This window comes from Rhinatrema bivittatum, chromosome 15 (assembly GCF_901001135.1).
Source record: "Rhinatrema bivittatum chromosome 15, aRhiBiv1.1, whole genome shotgun sequence".
Taxonomy (NCBI): domain Eukaryota; kingdom Metazoa; phylum Chordata; class Amphibia; order Gymnophiona; family Rhinatrematidae; genus Rhinatrema; species Rhinatrema bivittatum.
In genome coordinates this window covers 30,303,273-30,324,913 of record NC_042629.1, presented here as the reverse complement: position 1 = coordinate 30,324,913, position 21,641 = coordinate 30,303,273, and the positions used below count along the sequence as shown (strand labels likewise).

Sequence of the window (21,641 nt, the reverse complement as noted above, 5' to 3'; positions counted from 1 at the left end):
GGGTTATCAACTTTTTAAGAGAGAAAAACCCAAGCCCTGACCATCCTTGGTCCCAGCTCTCTTCTTCCAGGCCCAGTTTCAGACCAGCCCCACCTCTTTCATCTCCACAGCCAAATGCCCCCCCAAAATACATGATAAATTCCCCAGAGCCCGTCAAACACATGATCCCTGTCCCCTAGAGCCATTCCAAACTCGTGATCTGTGATCCTACTCAATCCCCATCTTCCATGCACATCTCCCAGAGCCCCCTCCACTTCTCCCATACAACTGTCCCAATCCCTCAGACACATCCCCTAGAGCCCACTCTCCCATAAACATTCATCACTCTCCAGAGCCCCTCCCCTCCATCTTCCATGCACATCCCCCAGAGCCCCCTCCACTTCTCCCATACAACTGTCCCAGTCCTTCAGACACATCTCCTAGAGCCCACTCTCCCATAAACATTCATCACTCTCCTGAGCCCCTCCCCTCCATCTTCCATGCACGACCCCCAGAGCCCCCTCCACTTCTCCCATACAACTGTCCCAATCCCTCAGACACATCCCCTAGAGCCCACTCTCCCATAAACATTCGTCACTCTCCAGAGCCCCCCCTCCATCTTCCATGCACATCCCCCAGAGCCCCCTCCACTTCTCCCATACAACTGTCCCAATCCTCCAGACACATCCCCTAGATCCCACTCTCCCATAAACATTCGTCACTCTCCAGAGCCCCCCCTCCATCTTCCATGCACATCCCCCAGAGCCCCCTCCACTTCTCCCATACAACTGTCCCAATCCCTCAGACACATCCCCTAGAGCCCACTCTCCCATAAACATTTGTCACTCTCCAGAGCCCCCCCTCCATCTTCCATGCACATCCCCCAGAGCCCCCTCCACTTCTCCCATACAACTGTCCTAATCCCTCATACACATCCCCTAGAGCCCACTCTCCCATAAACATTCATCACTCTCCAGAGCCCCTCCCCTCCATCTTCCATGCACATCCCCCAGAGCCCCCTCCACTTCTCCCATACAACTGTCCCAATCCCTCAGACACATCCCCTAGAGCCCACTCTCCCATAAACATTCATCACTCTCCAGAGCCCCTCCCCTCCATCTTCCATGCACGTCCCCCAGAGCCCCCTCCACTTCTTCCTGGGGCTGTCTCCACTAACACTTTTCCCCTCCTGCTTGCCCCCAAGGTGTGAGTCCTTTCTGTGGGGGTGAAGGCAGATCTTCTTGACCCAGCCGGTGAAGTGAAATCCCTCTACACTCTGTGAGTGTGTGCTTCTGTGATGCTGGGCTTCAGGGACAGACAGGCTGACTGTCGGGCCGATGCAGTATCGGCGCGTAGAAAGCGGACGCTCAACGCTGAGCGCCTGCTTTCTTAACGCGCGCCCAACCACCCCTCCCAGGGACCCGATGTTATATTCAAATGCCCTGCTGCGCTAAAAAAGACACGCTAGGGAAAAATGTGTGTCCCTAGTGCCTCGGGTACCTAGGAGACACAGCTGGGAGCCCATGTCTGACCTGAAGGACTGGCCTCCGATTGATCTGTCAGTGAAAAGGACCAATCAGCCACAAGTGAGGGAGTGAATAAATCAATATTAAAGTGCCGGGCACGTAATACTAATTTATTCACTCCTTCACACTTTTTGTGGCATTAACTTCTGAGTGTACAAATGTGTGGGCTGGGCACACGTTTTATTTTCCTGCATTGAGGGGAATACAGAATAGCACTTATCAACATGAATTTACACGTGATGCGCACTATTATCTACGCGGAGGGTTGGGTGCGCGCTTTGGATGCGCTGGCCCCCGTTTTGCATTGGGGGTTATGGCCGTGTGGCCAGAGTGCGCGTCCAGCCAGGCATTGAGCCATGTGCTGCGGCCAGCGCACCATACTACATCGGCCTGAAAGAGTGGGCATTCAAATAAAATGTACTGTTTCTGCAAAATGAAATCAATGTCCAGTCATCAGTCCACATGTAAACTTCCAGCTGGTTCTCTTGCTCTGGTCTCTTCCACCTCTGTCTGTGTAGATGTTCCTAATCTCAGGTTCCCTGGGACTGAGCTTATATCTCTTGTGCTGAACGTATAAGCAGTCCCAGGGAATCCCTGTAAACCCAGAAAAAATCCTATCTGAGTCCAAAGATTCAGTCTCTTGCACCCAAGCCTGTGCCCCGTGTCCCTTAGGGTGGAGATCCGGTGATGGGTCCCCGATCTTGCTCCTCACTCCCAAACTCCTGATGGATGGGGCTTCTCTGAAGGAAAAGTCTGATGATGCAGGAAACTGGAGGGGGTGGATCCAAAATCTCCTCACAACATAAATGGGGACTCCCCAATAAAATTCTCCTCTGGAGAGCTGCTGTCACTGCTGCTCCTTCTCGGCTCTAGGTGGGAGGCAGCCCAAGGCCCTTGGATTCAGGGGATAATCTTCACCAAATTACAGATTAGCCAAAATCTTTATAAAACCTCAAACTCCAAAAAAAAAAAAAAAAAAAAAGGCAAACCCCCAACAGGCAGGGAGTAGGCTGAAGGGATCTCCTACACAACCGAAAGCCCTAAGTTAGGGCAGTGGGGGCCTAACTCAAGAGACAAAAAAAATAGATCTTCACTCGTCAAACTGACCACACCATGCCTACTCCTAGCCTAGGCATGAGTCCAACCATCTCAGACACCCTCTGGGGGAGGTGCTGGTGGGATGGTATCTCCTCCTCTGCTGGATAATTCCTATGGCAGGGATCTAGGGCCATCTACAGGACCAGGGGGTCCTCACATACAGTTACCTCTTCTGACCAAGACAGCAAAGTGCAGCTCCTGCTGGAAACCCATGTAATGAGGATCTCTGTGGTGACACTAGAAATCCCTCTTAGTGGCTCGCCTGGCCCTGTCCTGTCTGAGCTGGGATGTCTGCTCAGCAGCTAAGCTTTCTTGTAATGGGACTGCCCACGTCACTTGTGATTTCTGCTTCAACATTTTCCTTTCTGAACGTCACTCCTTCAGTGATGGGGTCTTCGCTGCATCTTCTCGTGTGTCTTTCTGGACCAGGGATCTTAGGCTGGTAGAAGAATCAGGAAAACACCCAGATCTGATCCAGGCCACTGGCTTTCTTCGGAGTTCACAAGTGCGTAGGGGCGGTGGGACGTTACCCTCGGCATATGGGATTAGGGAAGCAGTTCTTCTGCACTTTTTTCTAACCATGACCCCCTCCTGGAAGGAGGCATCTTTTCCAACCAGAGCTGAAAAGCTGCCACTTGTACTTGCTTGCAGTGAGAAACAGCTGCATGGCCGGACTTCATGGCTGCTCGGATCAAGCAGCGTGCACCGCTGAAGGGGCGACGTATTCCTGCACATGTCTGGCAGGGTTCACGGACCTCAGTCCCCTCGTCCCCGGCAGACTTTGCCAAGGTAAGAGTTTTAGCATGTTCCTTCGGGTTCTTGTTCTCCTCCCCCCCCCCCCCAAATTTCTTTCCAGTCTCTACAGAAACGTATGCAGGCAGCTCCTATCAGCCTGCAGTGTGAGTGTGGCGTGTGGCCAGTGCGTGCAAAGCGTGTGACTAGCGTGAGCAGTGTGGGTTCATTAAGCGTACGGTGTGGGAGTGGTCACGAGTGTAACGTGGGTGAGGTAGGTGACCGCAGCATGGATGCAATGTGTGAAGGAAGCTTGGGAGGGGAGCGTGGATGCAGCACATCTGGACCTTGTGATTAGCGCTTATTAGCAGGGCATGTCGGTGGAGCATCAATGCAGCATGTCGGTGGCGCATGGATGTGGTGTATGAGTGAGGAATATTAAGTGATGTGAGTGTGACGAGGCTGCGGAGTTTGGTATGGGCGGTGCATGAACATGGCATGGGTATGGCATGTCAGTGGAGCACGGATACAGTGCAGATATAGCATGTTAAGAGTGTGAATGTGGCAAGTCAGGGGTGCTTGGAAGCAGAATGGAGGCCGCGTGTCAGAGAAGTACGTATATGGCATGGGTGGGGCATACCATTGGTGCATGGATGTGGCGTGGCATAGATGTAGCGTGTCAGTGGAATATGGATGTGATGTGTCAATGCGTATGGATGCAGCACAGGCATGGTACGTCAGTGAGGCATGGATAGGGCATGGTAACAGTGCATGATTGCACCATAGGTATAGCATGTGAATGGCACAAGGATGCAGTATGGGCGTGGCATGGCAGTGGAGCCTGTGTGTGACGTAGACATATATGCCAGTGGCCTGGATGCAGCGTGGGGTGCAGCTGTACCATAGAGTCTGTGTTTTTGTTCGGTGCTGCACCTGGAGGGCTGTAGAGGCACTACCATGCATGCCAGCATCTGAGAATCCTGCAGAGAGAAGACAAAATGGACTTGTCCATAGTCTCCCACTGAAAAGCATGGGAGAGTGAGATCAGGAAAGGTAGGAGGGAGAGCTCAGAAAAATGGTAACGTGTGTTGGCCGCAGTGAAGGAGAATCTCTCCCTCCTGAGGAAGGCGATTTTGCACCCTCAGCTCTGAATGGGCTGAGGTTCAGTGTTACTTCCACAGTGGATGGGGAGGGGGATGCAGTTCAGTGCTGCCTCCATAGTGCTCCCAGCCTTTACTTGCAGTGCTGTGCTGTTTAGTACCACTACAGGGCCCAGTTTTTTTCCTTCTGGATCTTCTCCTCATGGGTGCCCTCACTACTGTCCTGTCCACATCACCTAATCTTCCCAGCGCCGCTTGCTTTTATGTGTTCTGATCCTCACATTGTGCCTAGCGAGCTCGATGTTCAGTGGGCCGGTGAGAGGGAAAGCGGCTCGGGCAGCATAACCCGAATATTCAGCGGAACATAGCTGTATACGCGTTCTGCTGAGCATAGCCAGTTAAAGTCACCAGGATAAAGTTGGCCAAGTAAGATTAGGGCAGACTCTGCTAACTTAAGCTGGGTAGCGCCGAATATCAGCTCTCATCTGCTAACACTTCACCAGAACCTCCAGAATATACCCCCGTTGCCGCCTCTTTTTATCTGGCTACGTTTTGTGCAGGTGAGGAGTTAATGAGTGGGGAGGAGCTATTCAAACCTCAGATTTTGTCCAGGGTAACTTGAGACCTTACTGGACAAACCCTTTGACTTTTGACCTCAGAGTACGCAAGAGCTGGATTTTCAGTGGCAGTACCTGCAGCAAGCCAGGCCACCTTCACTTAAAGAGCTGGCGCCCCCTTGCCATGTCCCCTCTCCATGAATAATGTTCTTCTGGTTTTTTTCCTTAGACATCAATGAATGTGACGCAGCGAACAAGTCGTGCTCGGACTTGGCTCAGTGCACCAACACAGTCGGGAGCTACAGCTGCCAGTGCTATCCAGGAATAAAGGACGATAATATATCCAGTCCCGGAAAACAGTGCAGAGGTTAATATCAGGCCAGAGATGACCCCCCCCCCCCAAAAAAAGGAATTTTCTGGAAATTAAGAAAATTCCTTCCCCAGTGTTAGCAAGGCTGATCTACAGAAGAAGCTGTTCCACTACTGCAGAGGTAGGCAACTCTAGTCCTGGAGTGCCACAAACAGGTGTGGGTTCAGGATATCTGCAAGGAATATGCATGAGATGTGTTTGCATACAGGGAAGCGGCACATGCATAATCATTATGGATGTCCTAAAAGCCAGGCCCGTTTGCGGCACTCCAGGACTGAAGCTGCCTATCCCTGCTCCATTCCTCCCTCCCGCCCTCCACCCCAGAATAACTCAGAGGTGGAAGAGTTATGATGGTCTCTTCTTCCCCTTTAATAACTCAGGCGCAGTGGCTCTAAATTCACTCGTAAGCCAGGGTACGGTGAGGCTTATCTCAATTCCTCAGATTCGCTGCTGATGCCCTTCTTAACACTACTTGCATTGTGCCAAAGAGATCTTCCTTCCGCAGGTCATAAGGTGCAATGTGCAGAGGCAGCTCCCCCCTGATGAGTCATTACAGGGGGAAATGGGAACACCAGGACTATTCGGTGCTGATTTATTAAAGGGAAGGAGGCAGCCCCAGGACTGCCCCACTGCTGAGTTAAAAAGAACTTTCAGGCAAAAGGTGGAATATAAATCAGATAGGTAGGTAGGTAGATAGATAGATAAGATAGATAGATAGATAGATAGATAGATAGATAGATAGATATGATAGATAGATAGATAGATAGATAGATAGATAGATAGATAGATAAGATAGATAGATAGAGATAGTAGATAGATAGATGATAGATAGATAGATTAGATAGATAGATAGATAGATAGATAAGATAGATAGATAGGTAGATAGATAGATAGATAGATAGATAAGATAGATAGATAGTTGCCTATACACATTGTACCTTACAATCTCCAGAGGAAAGCTCTTTTGGCATAATTCTAGTATTAAGGGCGTTAGCAGTAAATCTGAGGAATTGAGATTAGACTCAAGGTACCCTGACTTCCGAGTGAGGTACAAAGTAGGTGCAATATTAACCCATTTAGAGCCATTGCTCCTGAATTATTAAAGGAGAAGAAGAGACTACCATGACTCTTCCACCTCTGAGTTATTCTGGGATTGAGGGAAGGAAGAATAGAGCTCAAGACTGTTCACCTGCTGAGTTAGCACAGGACAGGAAACAGCACCAGGGCTGTTCCACTACTCATTAAAAACAGGGGGGGTCTGGGGAAGTCTCAGGCTGCTCCATTGCTCTCATAGGCAACAGGTGGGAGTCTTATGGCAGCCTGCACTGTTGGACTGATGTCTTGGCGATGTCCTGGGAAGCTTCAGGTGATAACTCCAGCTCTTGTCTTCCAGATCCTGTGACTTGCTTTAACAGCACCTCCCTCTGCTCAGAAAACAGTGACTGCCTCTCACAATATAAATATCTCATCTGCTCCCGTAAGTACTTTCATTGATTCCTCTGCATTGAATGTTGTCATACAAGGGAGTCCCATGGCCAATAAGGAGCCAGACGTTCTTTGCACAGAGAATGGGCATCAAATGCCCCAGATCTGTCCACTGTGAGCAAGTCCCTAGGAAACGGTAACAAATGCTCATTAATATTTCATTTGATCCGTTTCTTATGGAGATTATCTGGCACATTATTACTTCAGGACTAGAAACCCTTCAGAGACAACTTGGAACTCTATCCCTACGCATTGTATTCAGCTGTTAAACGGGAAACTGGGAAAGAAATGAAAAGTAGATGGCAGAGAACATATGGAAAGCATTAGACTATATGAAAAACCAGATAATTACTTCCATCCAAACGGGATCCCAACGTGCTTTACAGTTACACAGCCCAAACATGTGTGCAGCCACCTCTGGAATAGATGGCCTGGCAGCATATTCTTGCAAAGCTCCCCAAGGGGACAAGAGGGCCGTGCTTTAGTTATTATTATTACCAAGGTGAATAAATGGAGGCAGTGGCACAGGGAGATAAAAAAGACTTGCCCGGGGGGGGGGGGGGGGGGGTCACACACAGAGCCAGTGACTGAGCCGGGATTAGAAGTGAGGCACAGGTGGATGAAGGGGGCAGTCCTCAAAGTGCCTTTGGGGACCTTTGTCCCAAATTTCAAAGCAAAAGCACACGTGGCCTTTGCTTAAAAATGTGCCGCCCGCACAAAGCACCTGTGGGCATTTGCACCTGGTTTTTGTGTGAGCAAAATCTGGCTGGAAAAGAAAGCACGTGGGTCCGAAAATGCCTTCTCTGTATGAGCTTTCCTCCTCCCCCAGGAATGCCTCCTCTAAATGTGGCCAGCGGGGTGTACTTTGGAACAAGGGGTACATTTTAGTCGCTTGCACCATTTATCTGGATAAATTACAGCCGTATAAGGGGCATTTCTGGCTAACTTACTCGATTTTGAACTGTATTTGGCTAAGTTATCCAGCCTTGTGTGGCCAGATAACCTTCTACTTAACCACACATCTTCAAAGATATCAGTTAAGTAGCACCCGTCAACATTTTTCTAAAGTCATTTGCGGGCCAGTGGCCCGATTCTCCTCCCCTCCCCTTCCCCCTCCCCAATATGTTCAAATTGGCTCCAATAAGCTGAGCAGTGCCAACTCTCCCAACCACCACCCCCAGAAGGTACAATTTATGGGCGTGTCACTAATTCCCCCACCCCCTCCCTCGTGTTGTTTACATTTTGTCATGCCACCCTGCCACCTCTCTCCACGCCCTCTACCCACTCATAACCACTATAGTGATAAATACATTTCCTGAGGCCTCTTTATTAACCCAGTGTGTGTGCCTTGATTAGACTGTAAGCTTTACAGAGCAGGGACTGTCTTTTATGTGTCTCTGTACAGTGCTGTGTACATCTAGCAGCACTACAGAAATTTCGCTAGGAGTAGTAGTAACTGGGATTAAACTGGGGCACCGGGAGGTAAAACGATTGCCCTCTCCTTCGTGAATCCATGATGCAACCACTTGACTCTGCATGCATGAAGCAGATAATATAATATACAGGTGATAGATGTATTCCAGGAAGCTGATCCTCATCAGCTCCCCCCCATCTTTCTGCCACTGATGTTGTGCCTCATTATTGCCGTAGCTAAAAAGCTGTGCTTACGCTACGCTGGCAAATATGAGGTACTGTTCACCATAAAACATTCACTTTCTAGTGTTTCGGCGCATTAAGATAACAATCTGCAAGGATGAAGTTCAGATTATTGTCTCTTTAAGAAAAGAACCAATTTCCAGGTGAAAAATCTGTCACCTGTGTGGTAACAGTGACATCTTGTGGCTAATATGTGCCTAACAGGTGTGGATCTGACTTTCTTATTTTAATTGTGTTTGCGGAGGGTAAATTTTCCAACAGCCCGCAAAGCAGTAAAGTGAAGTCTGCATTTGCATTGTGCAGCGCAGACTTTACCGGATATTTTCAAAGCGAACATGCAGGCGAAAGTTCACTTTGAAAATCCTCAGGTAAGTAGCTGAGTAAAGTCAAACCTGCTCTTCAGAGGGCGTAACTGACGTGCACGCTTTTAAAATCCAAACAGATTCAGATGAATTTTCCCAGGAATTACGCATGTAAATGAAACATAGCGTCGTACCTATTTTCAAAAATAGCTACAACGCTATTCAGGGCACAGGTAAAACCCACCTTCAGGGCACAGGTAAAAAACCCATTGGCAATTCAACGGCATATATTGTAGGAATTTCCTAAAGCCCACTTTCGTGCGCAAAGTGCATTTACATGTGCAAAACTCAGCTTTAAGTGTGTAAAATCGTTTGAAAATCAGGCCCTACGTGCCTAAAACTCCAGCTTCTACGTTCGTGTAAAAGTAGGCAAGTAACAGTTACGCGCTGACCTTTACACATACAGAGACTCAGTTATGTGCATAAAACCTGGTTTTATGCATTCAAATAGTTTTATAAATTCCCCCGTAAGCCAGAATAGCTCTGACCCCCTCCCCCTCCTTTTCCAGTCTGTCAGCAGCCCCCAGTATAAGCACTGGCTTAGAAGAATAACAGAGACCATTCTTTCTCTTTCAGATATGAAAGTATTTGGCTGCAGCATTAGGTTCAAGAACTGGGCATTCGTTCCTGCGCTCTATAACCCTGACAGTCCGGACTACAGGAATTTGTCAGACAGAATCACCAAAGATGTAAGTGGTCGCATATTTTGGGGGGGGGGGGGGGGGGGGGGGACGACACACGATCAGCCAGGTGCATAGCATCAGTCACTGAAGCTTGTCTGAACCAATCTTGAATCTATCTTGAAACGCGCTTCTTTTAAAGAAAAACCCCATCCAGCCCAAAATTACCTTCCTGTTTTTGACTTTTCAGCAGTGTCTCAGTTTCTGATGCCTCTGGACTGTTCTGTCCGAGCAACCCATGGCCCTGTGGCTTCCCTCCAGGACTGAAAAGTGCTGTGCGCTCCCGTAGATACCGCCTGCCCGCCTGGAGCCGGAGCCCATAACCTGAGCCTAGCTCAGAAGCCCCTAAACCTCGCCACTCCGAGGCCACGACGGGGGGGGGTGTCAGAACATCCACAGTGATGCTGACCGCAGGCCCGTCAGCATTTATTAGGAAGTCAGACCTGGAGAGGGATATATTGAGGGTCATCGTCAAAGAGCCACTTGCCCAGATAGAAAGGCTGCTGGAAAGCTGCCCACCCTTTCCTGGGCTAAAAGTACTCAATCGGATCAACAAGGGGCGTAACTTATACCCATGGGAAACGTAGGTGGGCCTAGGACAGGGAAGGCAACAGTGCATGTACCCACAGACAAGGCCGGTGCGATTCTTTGCAGGTAAAAGGAAACGTTGGGTGTTCGTTCACTTTGCACAGAGTCCCCAGGCAAGCTTAGCGATTATCTGCGTAGTCTTCATTATTGCTCGTTCTGAGTTCCTGGTTCCCATCCGTGCACCCTACAGCTTCCACACCATTATCAGCAGTTCGGGCTTCCCTCCATCCCACCTCTCTCCTCCTTCCCAGCACTCCCTGCTCTCTCCCGGATCCTTCCCTGTGTCCCTCGCCTTCTGCCTTGAGTTTCTGATTCACCTCCATGTGTCACTCTTCGCTAATCGCTTTGGCTGGGGATTTTGTACGGGGCCGGGTTTTGTGAGTGTGACCAACAGAGGGCATCGGCGCGCCAGTTCAAGGCCGGGACGGGCTGCGTGCAGCAGATGGCAGTGAGCAGCAGCAGGGTCCGCGAGCAGCGTGGTCTTACACCCAGCTTGGGTTGGGCATGTGGTAACTTCTCACTGCGTTTCAGATGAAACCTCTGGATTTTTTGTTCCCAGCTTGCTAAAGAGATGCAGACCAGACTAAAGGATAACACCTTCAACATCGTCATGATTGGGTTCAGACCCGGGAGCGTTCAAGCTTATTTTCTGTCCTTGACAAAAGAACAGACAGAGCTGAGTGAGCAGGAGATGGAGGCGACGCTAAGCTCAGCGGTGAGGGCCGTGCTGGATAATGAAACAGAAGTAACAATGCAGGGTAAGTGTGGTTACAGCAACTGCTTAACTACTCACTACATATAAGTAATTATAAGAACATAAGAACATAAGAAAATGCCATACTGGGTCAGACCAAGTGTCCATCAAGCCCAGCACCTGTTTCCAACAGTGGCCAATCCAGGCCATAAGAACCTGGCAAGTACCCAAAAACTAAGTCTATTCCATGTAACCATTGCTAATGGCAGTGGCTATTCTCTAAGGGGTAGATTTTCAAACACGGTGCGTTCGTGTACTTTTGCTGGCGCATCAGGCGCAAGCAAAAGTACGCTGGATTTTAGTAGATACGCGCGTAGTCGCGCGTATCCGCTAAAATCCTGGATCGGCGCACGCAAGGCTATTGATTACGTATAGCTGGCGCGCGCCGAGCCGCACAGCCTACCCCTGTTCCCTCCAAGGCCCTCCCCTCACCTTCCCCTCCCTTCCTCTACCTAACCCACCCCCCCAGCCCTGTCTAAACCCCCCCTTACCTTTGTCGGGGGATTTACGCCTCCCGGAGGGAGACGTAAATCCCCACGCACCAGCGGGCCCCTAGCGTGCCGGGACGCGATCTGGGGGCGGATACGGAGGGCGCGGCCACGCCCCCGGACTGCCCTGGGCCGTAACCATGCCCCCGGGCCCGCCCCCAAAACGCTGCCGACACGCCCCGAAAACGGGGCGGCGCTCGGCCCCGCCCCCGACACGCCCCCCTCCGAAAACCCCGGGACTTACGCGAGTCCCGGGGCTCTGCGCGCGTCGGTAGGCCTATGTAAAATAGGCCTACCGACGCGCAGGGCCCTGCTCGCCTAAATCCGCCCGGTTTTGGGCGGATTTAGGCGAGCAGGGCTCTTAAAATCCGCCCCTAAGTGAACTTAATAGCAGGTAATGGACTTCTCCTCCAAGAACTTATCCAATCCTTTTTTAAACACAGCTATACTAACTGCACTAACCACATCCTCTGGCAACAAATTCCAGAGTTTAATTGTGCGTTGAGTAAAAAAGAACTTTCTCCGATTAGTTTTAAATGTGCCCCATGCTAACTTCATGGAGTGCCCCCTAGTCTTTCTACTATCCGAAAGAGTAAATAACCGATTCACATCTACCCGTTCTAGACCTCTCATGATTTTAAACACCTCTATCATATCCCCCCCTCAGTCGTCTCTTGTCCAAGCTGAAAAGTCCTAACCTCTTTAGTCTTTCCTCATAGGGGAGTTGTTCCATTCCCCTTATTATTTTGGTAGCCCTTCTCTGTACCTTCTCCATCGCAATTATATCTTTTTTGAGATGCGGCGACCAGAATTGTACACAGTATTTAAGGTGCGGTCTCACCATGGAGCGATACAGAGGCATTATGACATTTTCCGTTTTATTCACCATTCCCTTTCTGATAATTCCCAACATTCTGTTTGCTTTTTTGACTGCCGCAGCAGTCAAAAAAGCATGCTACTTACTACACACGACTCGCTACTAACTACACATTACTAATTTGTCACTACTCATTGGTAACTACACATTATTTACTACCAAATACACAAAGCTATTAACCGCACACAGGGCCGGATTTTAAGAGGTATGCGCAGGTGTAGATTTGTGCGCGCATGTTATAAAATCCAGGGTCGGCACGCGCAAGGGGGGTGCACACTTGTGCACCTTGTGCGCACCGAGCCCTAGGGGAGCCCTGATGGTTTTCCCTGTTCCCTCTGAGGCCGCTCCAAAATCGGAACAGCGAAGGGGAGGGGGTAGAGTGCAACAGAACATCACCTGCACCTGTGAGCAAAGGTAGACAGAGCAGGATTCCTTTCTTGCCCTTGGGATAGATAAGCCCTGCGCCCCTTGCTCCATGTCTCCTTTTTATCTTATCGAGATCCCTTCTTCGCACCCTGTTCTTTGTAACAGGGTGCCATAAACAATTACATCACCAGGCTCGGCATGACCCGGTGTGCATACTGTGCATCTGCACAGGGCGGCACATCCCCGGGGGAGGCAGCGAGCAGGTGGCAGCAGGAGAGGCTGCGGGGCTGCTGGCAGCCGAAGAAGGAGAGAGGTGCAAGGCGCCAGCGGCCGCTGGAGAGGCCCCTTCTCCGTCTGCGTGTGTGCACGCGCCCGCGCATGCACACGGCTTCCGCTCTCCCCGCCCCCCCCCCCCCCCCCAGTCAGGAAGGCCCGTGACAGAAAGATAGTGGGGGAGGTCGAGGCAGAAGAAGGACGCTTTGGCATGACGGCTTGCCTAAGGCGGCTGAGCCCCTCACATCAGCCCTGAACGGGGGGGGGACAGCACAAACGCTAGCACCGGCCCTGCACACCACGTAAAAACAATGGGGTGAATATTGAGCCGCTAAGTGGCTAGTTAAATCGGCTGGATACCCATATCCGGCTTACTTTAGACCTGCCTATGTCACGCCACGTCTAGAGATAGCCGGCTAACACAGCTCCTCCCCGAAATGCCTACCTCCTGCCCCAGGAACACCCCCGAGGTAAGCATGCGGCTAAGCCATTTAGATGGATACCTTTCCTGTTATCCATCCAAGTGGCTTTTCAATATGTACCCCTTTATGTTTTCTACTGATAAGACACAATGGTTACTGATACTAAATACAGGTTTGGGGAGGGGTGAAACAATGGCGCATAAATGAGCAGAAAAAAAAAAGATCCATGCACTGAATAAACAGGTTGCTTCCTCATCTCTGAGATAAGCTTCAAGTGGAAGGTGACAGGCAGGGTGGCTGTGGGGAGACAGACCACACAGGCCCCGAGTTTGCATCACTTTTCTGAGATCATGGCTGTATGCCTCTATACACAGAGGATGGATAGTCTGCACGCTGGCATAATCTGACCCTACCATCTCTTGGCATTTTTCTGTTAACTGCCCAAACAAGCTAGCATTGGTCCCAATATGTTACGTGTGACGTCCGCGGCAGACCCGCGGCACGGCCCCCTCACCTCTCTTCAGTAACTCCATCGCCTAGTCCCTCGTCTCTGGCGGCAGTAGGCCGCCGGCTCCATCCTCGGGCCACCCCTGGTGCCTCCGGTTCCTCTACAGACCCTGGTGTCTCCAGTCCAGTTATCACGTCTACTGCTCCACGCTGGGCCTCTCCGCGTGGTCCGCGGAGAGACGCTGCTACTTGGTGCCGCGCCCCTCCCTAGGCACGCGTGCACACATCATTGAACCTTAAGTAGAGCCTGTGGCGGGAACCGAGCCGCGGCCCCGGATAATGATGTCAGCGGAGCGCTGGTATTTAAGCTCAGGCTCCGCTCCCTACCTTTGCCTTTGCAACAGGTCTCCTCGCTGGTCGAATACTCGTTGCCTCCTGAGAGATTCATCTCGTTCCTTTGTTCCTGTTCCTGATTTCTTTGTTCCTGCGTTCCTGCTCTTCAACCCTTCCTCAGATTGCTTACACGGACTTTGACTCTGCTTTGCCTGACCACGTCGTTGACTCTCTCCAAGCCCAGACCTCTGCATTGCCTGACCACGTCATTGACTCTCTCCAGACCCGGACCCCTGCATTGCCTGACTACTCCGTTGCCTCTCGCCAGACCCAGACCCCTGCATTGCCTGACTACTCCGTTGCCTCCCTCTAGACCCAGACCTCTGCATTGCCTGACTACTCCGTTGCCTCTCTCAAGACCCAGACCTCTGCTTCGCCTGACTACATTTGAATATCTCCGAGACAAGACTTCAGTCTTGCTTGCCTACTTCCAGATTGCCACCAGCCTCGACTCAAGATTGCTCTTCGATGCCTCTTCAGCCTACATCCTGGACTTGGCCAATTCAGACTTCGGCCTGCTCTTGCTCGGGCGCCCCCTGTCTGACTTTGTTCCTTTGGTGCCCAGGTCTCCGGGACACTACCTCATCCAGTACTAGACTGCATCATCTCTTTACTGCTGTCTCTGGGCTGACCTCGATCACTCCATCGATGACGACATATGGAGGCCCACCTAAGTCCAGCTGGCCCCGCCACCCAAAGGCTCAACCCGCGGGGAACAAGAGCTGGTATTGGTGAAGCACCAGCTGGCCTCCGTTCATCAGCCCACTTCGCCTGCTGACGGAGGGGACCCATAGGTTCCTACCTACGGGTTGTGTCAACCTCATCTCGGCCCAAGGGTCCACCTCTGGTGCAACACAATAATGACAGGAATGTTGTTCCTTCCTCTTCCTAGACAACAGTTTACAGTTAGGCACAAATATGTGGTTTCTCAATTATCCATAGGGTGCCATTATTATATGGTTACATAGTTCAATAATATACTCTAAATGGGGAATGGGTGTGGTACCATTTACGATTAACTGTCTTTCTAATTTAGTACTTAATTGTGAGAAAATAATAAAAAATAAGCAATTCTGCTTTTTCTTGGTGACTTCCTGCTTTGTGTATGTGTTGTTATTCCTCTACCTCAGTGTGAAATGGTTTTTTGAAAAGCCATGTTTTTAAGCCTTTTTTGAAGAGTTTTAATTCCTTCATTAGTCTTAATTCCAGTGGTAATGTGTTCCATAATAATGGTCCTGCCAAAGATAGTGCTCTCTCTCTAACTTGGGTCAACTTTGCTGTTTTGACTGAGGGTATGGTTAGCAGAGCTTTATTGGCCGATCTGAGATTTCTTTGAGGGACATGTAATCCTAATGCGGTGTTTAGCCAGTCAGAATTTTCGTCATTAATTAGCTTATGAACTGTGCATAGTGTTTTAAATTGAACTCTCTGTTCTATTGGGAGCCAGGGCATTACAGTAATCTGTGCTGGAGAAAATTAGTGCCTGTAGAATTGTTTGGAAGTCATTTTGAGTTAGTTGTGGTTTTAGTTTTCTGAGTACCATGAGTTTTGCATAACCTTCCTTTACTTTTAGTGATATGTGCTGTTTTAGATTGATTTCAGGGTCCATTATTATTTCAAGGTTATGTACTTTTCCAGTAGTTCAATTTTCTTGTTGTCTTTGAGGATTATTGAAGTTTGGCTGATTTCAGTATTTTTCCATTCTAGGTGTAGAAATTCTGTTTTATCAATATTAATTACAAGTTCCATTTGGGTTAGTAGTTGTTTTATAATGCATAGGCAGAGAAGGGAAGGAGTGCCCTCCTTCCCTTCTCTGCCTATGCCTCTACTTCTTTCCATTTCTGTGCCTATGCCTCTACTTCTTTCCATTTCTGTGCCCAGCAGCCCCAACCCTGAATCCAGTCTTCCTCCCTTGCCTATTATCTCACTGCTCCTCTTAGGCTTATTGCTGGGCTGCCCAGTGTAGGTAATATGACTGGCGGGGAGCAGGCAGTGCCTCCTTGGATGACCTGACTGGTCGGCTCAGCCAGCAGTCACACAGGGGTTAAGGTACACTTGTTCCCCTACAATAGTGGCATGCAGCACTGTGGCCTGCCCCCTGATGAGGTGTGTTAGTGCCCACTGAGCCTGGTGCCTCTTCTGACAGCCCTGGTTCTCCCCTATTTCCCCCATTCCTGCCCAGCATGCTTCTGACCTTCTGAGATCGTGTGTGAAAGAGTGAGGGAGCATGTGTGAGTGAGCGTGTCTGTGTGTGACAGAATGAATGTGTGTGAGGGAGGGACTCAGCAAAAAGTTTGTGTCACCTAATAATCCATGAGAGCAGCTGAGTGGCAGGGGGCCCCCCTTCATTGCCCTGAGAGGCTGGAAGATAAATCATTGCCTGTGTGCAGCCCATCAATTCATTATTGCCCTTTAATGCATACACAGATAGAGTGATTAGGCAATTCACTGGCAGGAGCTAGCATTTATGCAAATGAGGGTCATCGTGTCTCTTCTCCCCGTGTCCAGTCCTGCTCTGTGGAAATGTTGGTGACCCTCATTTTGGTTCATGTTTTCTTACTTGGGTTTGATTCTAAGCTCTGCCTCCTCCTCTTCCGGGGAACCCGGGGACTTGGAATGATCCTGGAATGGGGGGGGCAAGGAAGATGGCAAATACTGGTCTTATAGTGACATCTGGTGGCCATCCTTAGAACAGCATACGGTTGCTAGAATATCTTGAATCAGTTCTATATGTGACATGCAGAGGGGATATGAGGGGAAAAATGGGAAAATAAGTAAGGTCAGATGTGATGGCTCTCCAAAGAGAAACAGAGGAGGAAGAATAGAGAGAAAGTCGATATGGTTCTCTGATGAGAGTTATATGAATCCCTTCATCATCCCTCAAACCACTCCAAATACTGCAGAATTCAGCTGCCAGAATCCTTACTGGAAAAAAAAGAAACAAACACATAACACCCATTTTGACCTCTCTTCACTGGCTACCTATTTCTGCACGAATTACCTACAAATCTATGACCATCATTCATAAAATCCTAAATGATGATCTTCATGGACTAAAAGGCTTAAACATAACCCCCCAAAACCCACAAAGAAACCTACGCTACAACAACACAGGATTCCTAAACATCCCCACCTTAAGAGACGCTCATCTTTCAACTACGCGAGAAAGAGCATTTTCCATTGCTTCCCCAAACATTTGGAACACCCTACCCAAAGAACTGAGGACCCAGCACATCCTGAAAACATTTTAAAAAGACCTAAAAACATTTTTATTCCGCAAACTCTATTCTAACTATCTGACACCTGATCATCCCAGCCCTCAACAGAACTCACAAGCATAATCCTCCTTCTTCATGCTCTCCTGATATACCTTCCTTTTCACCCCTCCCTGCTCTCTCACTTGATTCGTTAAGTTCATTGAAAATGTTCTCCTCACTATTCTGTTTTCAACTGCTAAGAAAAAATGTTTACTGTTCACAAAACTCTACTGTTCCCAACTACCATGTTAACTCCATTTGATTGTATGATAATTGCATATTTTGTAAACCGTTATGATGGCTCTACCGAATAACAGTATATAAAACTCTATAAATAAATGAAAAGGAATAAATTATGGACTTCCCAGTGAAACCAGAATGGGAAGGAGTATCGAGAGAGCCTGTGTCTGATGGCTTCCTGATGAGAACCAGACAAGAAAAAAAGCAAAGAGAGAGTCTGTGCATGACAGCTGCTTTAAGCGAGCTGGATGAAAAGGCCATGCAGGCTAGGATAAAAGCTGGGGAGAGAAATGCGAGTGCCATGTCTGCAGACCCATTTTAAAACGTCTCACTTATATCTTGGCTTCTCACAGGCATCCACACATCGGGGACAGTCAGCCCCTCGCCTTCTGCCACTGCAAGCGAGGGCTGGAAGGTGGCTGTCATCATTCTCGGAGTCCTCCTGGGAGCTCTCCTGCTTTCTGTGGTCCTCGGAGCCAGTGCGTGCATTGTCATAAAGAGAAGGCGCGGCCACTATTCAACTAAAGTCACAGGAACGATGGGAAATTTCTCCTACGCCTACATCTAAACTTCCAGCAGCTGACGTGCAATGTCCAGAGAAGGAAGGGAGAGGTCTTCGGGCCAATAAATCTTTCAGGAGTTTTGGAAAATGCGCATTGCGCAATGTCATCGCATAAGAGTCAATTACTTCTCGTATCACATCATGTAGCAGCCTTGGTATACAGGGGGTGCCTGTTGTCTCGGCAGGTTTCTGAGACTCCCTGATATTATTATTTGAATTTATTACTCTCTTTCTGAATAAGAAATTCACTCAAGGTGAAGTTCAGCATCAGGAAATAAACATAACACAACAGCTTGTCATGCTCAGGATGTGGATGTCCCGGGTATACAGAGAATGCTTATTGTCAGGTGGGTATGAGACATTCAGAGGAGGCTGGCATTATGGCCTGGAAATTTCAGCCATCCCAAAAGCCTCTCGCACTCCAGAGACCTACAATGTCCTCGCACAGGCCCCAGGAGACTTAAAAAGAAAGCTGCAGCAGCTAAGAGCAGGGCAGATGTCCACCCGGGGTAGGAAATGCCCACCACCAAAGCGACTTAACGAGAATGCCACCCGGCTTCTTTTCACAAGTCTCTTCCAGTTCCGATGACGAGTGGTGAAGAGCACAGAAACGTGATGCCTCTTCCTCCATTTACTGCGTGACCCTTCCGCAAGTTACTTCACCTCCCAGAAAGCAATTTTCAAAGGCATATTTGGGGGTAAAGCAATGCATTCCCTGCGTGAACTGGTGCCTTTGGAAATCGCCCCACCCGCATGCCCAAACATTTGCGTGCACACGGTGGGGAAGCACCTAAATTTACATGCACGCAGAGGGAAGCAGACCAGGGGGTGGAGTTGGGGCAGGATCAGGATTTACGTGCATGATTTTTAAGTTTCAAAAGTGTATGCAGGTAAAATCCCACCAGAAAAAAGTACCCGCAGAAATAGGAGATGAACGTCTTGTGTGGGCACTGTTTCTAATTCAATCTGCAAAGGAAACCTTTTCCCTTTGAAAATTGTAGTAAAGTCTGCCTGTAAAAAGAACCCTTCCCTTCCTCTCCCAGCCGGTGGTGAGACCTCCAACACAGGCCCTCTGACTTTGGGAATGATCTTGCAGCGCGCTGCGCTCACTGATCGCATCGTGCTGTATAAATAATAAACGTGCATTTTTAAAGCTCTTGTTAAGATAGATTTTAGGCGCAGTTTTTGTTCTCGGACCAGGCAAGCATTCTGTATGTCGTACCAGAATCTGGAAGTGCTTGGGAGATGAGGAGGGGGACCGTGCATAGGAAGAAAGAGACAGAAGGAAAATGCTGAAATATTTTGCCAAGATAGCAAACGCTGTCTTTCTCTTTGGCAGCCCTGCAGGTCGCTGGTGGCAACGGTGCTTGTCCTCCCTTGGGGCAGGTTGTGAACTTCCTGTGTAACTGGCTCCTCACTTCCCCTCTGCCTCAGCTCAGGCTCTGGCCAGTGGGTGGAGACGAGGGATCAGCCATGCAACAACAGCTTCACAAAGGGAGAAATCATTTAACAGCCGGGGGGGGACGCGGGGGACGGGGACTGGAGTGCACCAGATGACCAGCAACAAGATCCAGAGGGCATTATGTAGCAGTATAAGCCTGCCCAACTCTCCTGCTGCAGATTTCAGACTTTAGTAAAGATGATCCTCTTGTGAATGTGCTAGGTTGTCACTTAATTGCCCTTGCCGTGTTTCCTTCTGACTATCTGGTGCAGGCAGTAATCTGATTAAGAGATCTGTTGGGACCAGCAGCACTTAAATTAGAATATCTCCATGTAAGTGCACAGTGGCTCATAGACGAGAGCAGTCGTGTTCAAATGGCCATCCACGAAGGATCAGCACATTTCTGTATCCTGCAGTAAAAGTTGTGTTTAGGCTTTAATGCTGCTACATATGAGTTTCAAGAGTCAGTATCCCTTCCCGCTGCCTTCAGATTGCCTTTCTGGTGCAAAGCTGCAGTCTTGGTTCACTCGCGCACCATATTGAACCAATAATGGTACGTTAGGTATCACAAGGCCCATAACCTTAGGTATTATTGAGAAGCGTGACTGAGAATCCTCAGAACAGGGTCCAGACCTGGTGATGACTAGGTTTTTTTTTTGGTTGTCTTGTCACCTGTAATGAATTCTGGTTTTGTATAAATGAAATAGGCCTAAGATTTGTATTCACCAGAAACGTATGTAAACCGGGATGAACAGATGATTGGACAGTGCTAGAAAAATATTTGTATTATTATATTTATGTATGTATAAACATTATTTTCCAAGATATGTTTAATAAAAATATATTTCTTTATTTTATTGTAAAAGCAATATATACTATGGATGTCTGGATAAAGCTTCATTAAGTCAAAACAGGTTAGTAACAGACTGCAGGGACCCATAAAGTCAGTCTATTTGACTCCAGGCCATGAGGAAGAGGGGAGGCAATAATGATTTTATGACTTCTTATGCAAAGCACAGAGGGAACATCTCATAGGGAGAATTTGGAAATCTAGATTAGAGGGGTGAGAGTAGATCACTTGGTTCTCTTGACTGGGACATTTCCTTTTCTGTTTTGTTTTGGGGGTTTTTTCCATCTCCTATGCCCGACTGAAGCTTATTGCTGCCTGCAGCCTTGGCTTCCTGCTATGGCAACACAGAGATTTCAATATGGGTATGGAGAAGACGGCATTGGATTAAATTTGGAACCCCCTCCTGCAATCTACACAACAATGAAACTGGGAATATTGGTGATCCGGGCCTGTCAGAATTGAATTCAAAAAACCCTGATGCCGCTCAGTTTAGTTTAGTTTGTTATATTTAATGAACCACCTTTTTTTTTTAAAGATAATCAAGGCCCATCCACACCTCCCACTTGGCTTTATAATTCCTTTCTCTATTGCATTTCTTTATATTCTCCATGGGAGACCCTCTGTGTTTGTCGGATGCTTTTTTGAATTGTCTGTACCATCTCTCGAACCTCCACTGGAAGGTCATTCAATGCATGCACCGCCAGGAGTATCTCCCAAAGTATCTCCCAGGGTATACATGTTTACATGTTTTACATTTCTAAGTCTGTTCCCATTTGTTCACCATTTTAGTTGCTGCTCTCTGGACTAACTCCATCCTGTTTATATCCTTTTGATCTCCAAAATTGTTCGCAGTACTACTAATGAGGTCTCGCCTCCTTTTTCCTGCTGATCATTCCTCTCGTTACGCACCCAAGCGTGCTTCTGGCTTTTGCTATCACCTTTACTACCTTGTTGGCCACCTTAAAATCGTCTGATACGATTACCCCCAGAGTTCTTGTTTCGTACACAGAAGAACTTAATCCCCTATTCTGTACTGGTCCCTTGGGTTTTTACAACCCAAATGCAAACCTCAAGCTTCACTAGATTCCTGTGAGCTGGGAGAATTATACAGGTAGGCCCTAACCTCCTAAATTTGATG

General features: G+C 48.7%; 1 protein-coding gene across 1 annotated transcript in view; it reads left to right on the top strand.

Moving 5' to 3' along the window:
- The window catches only part of LOC115077010 (uncharacterized threonine-rich GPI-anchored glycoprotein PJ4664.02-like), a 40,018-nt gene extending 19,601 nt beyond the window's left edge, over positions 1–20,417 (top strand). Inside the window, exons 6-11 of the mRNA XM_029579127.1 lie at positions 3,255–3,392; positions 5,222–5,359; positions 6,756–6,839; positions 9,442–9,554; positions 10,693–10,891; positions 18,004–20,417. Coding sequence (XP_029434987.1) covers positions 3,255–3,392; positions 5,222–5,359; positions 6,756–6,839; positions 9,442–9,554; positions 10,693–10,891; positions 18,004–18,218 — 887 coding nt within the window. The 3' untranslated portion in view covers positions 18,219–20,417. The remainder of the gene's footprint in view (positions 1–3,254; positions 3,393–5,221; positions 5,360–6,755; positions 6,840–9,441; positions 9,555–10,692; positions 10,892–18,003) is intronic.
- The last annotated feature ends 1,224 nt before the right edge of the window (positions 20,418–21,641 follow it).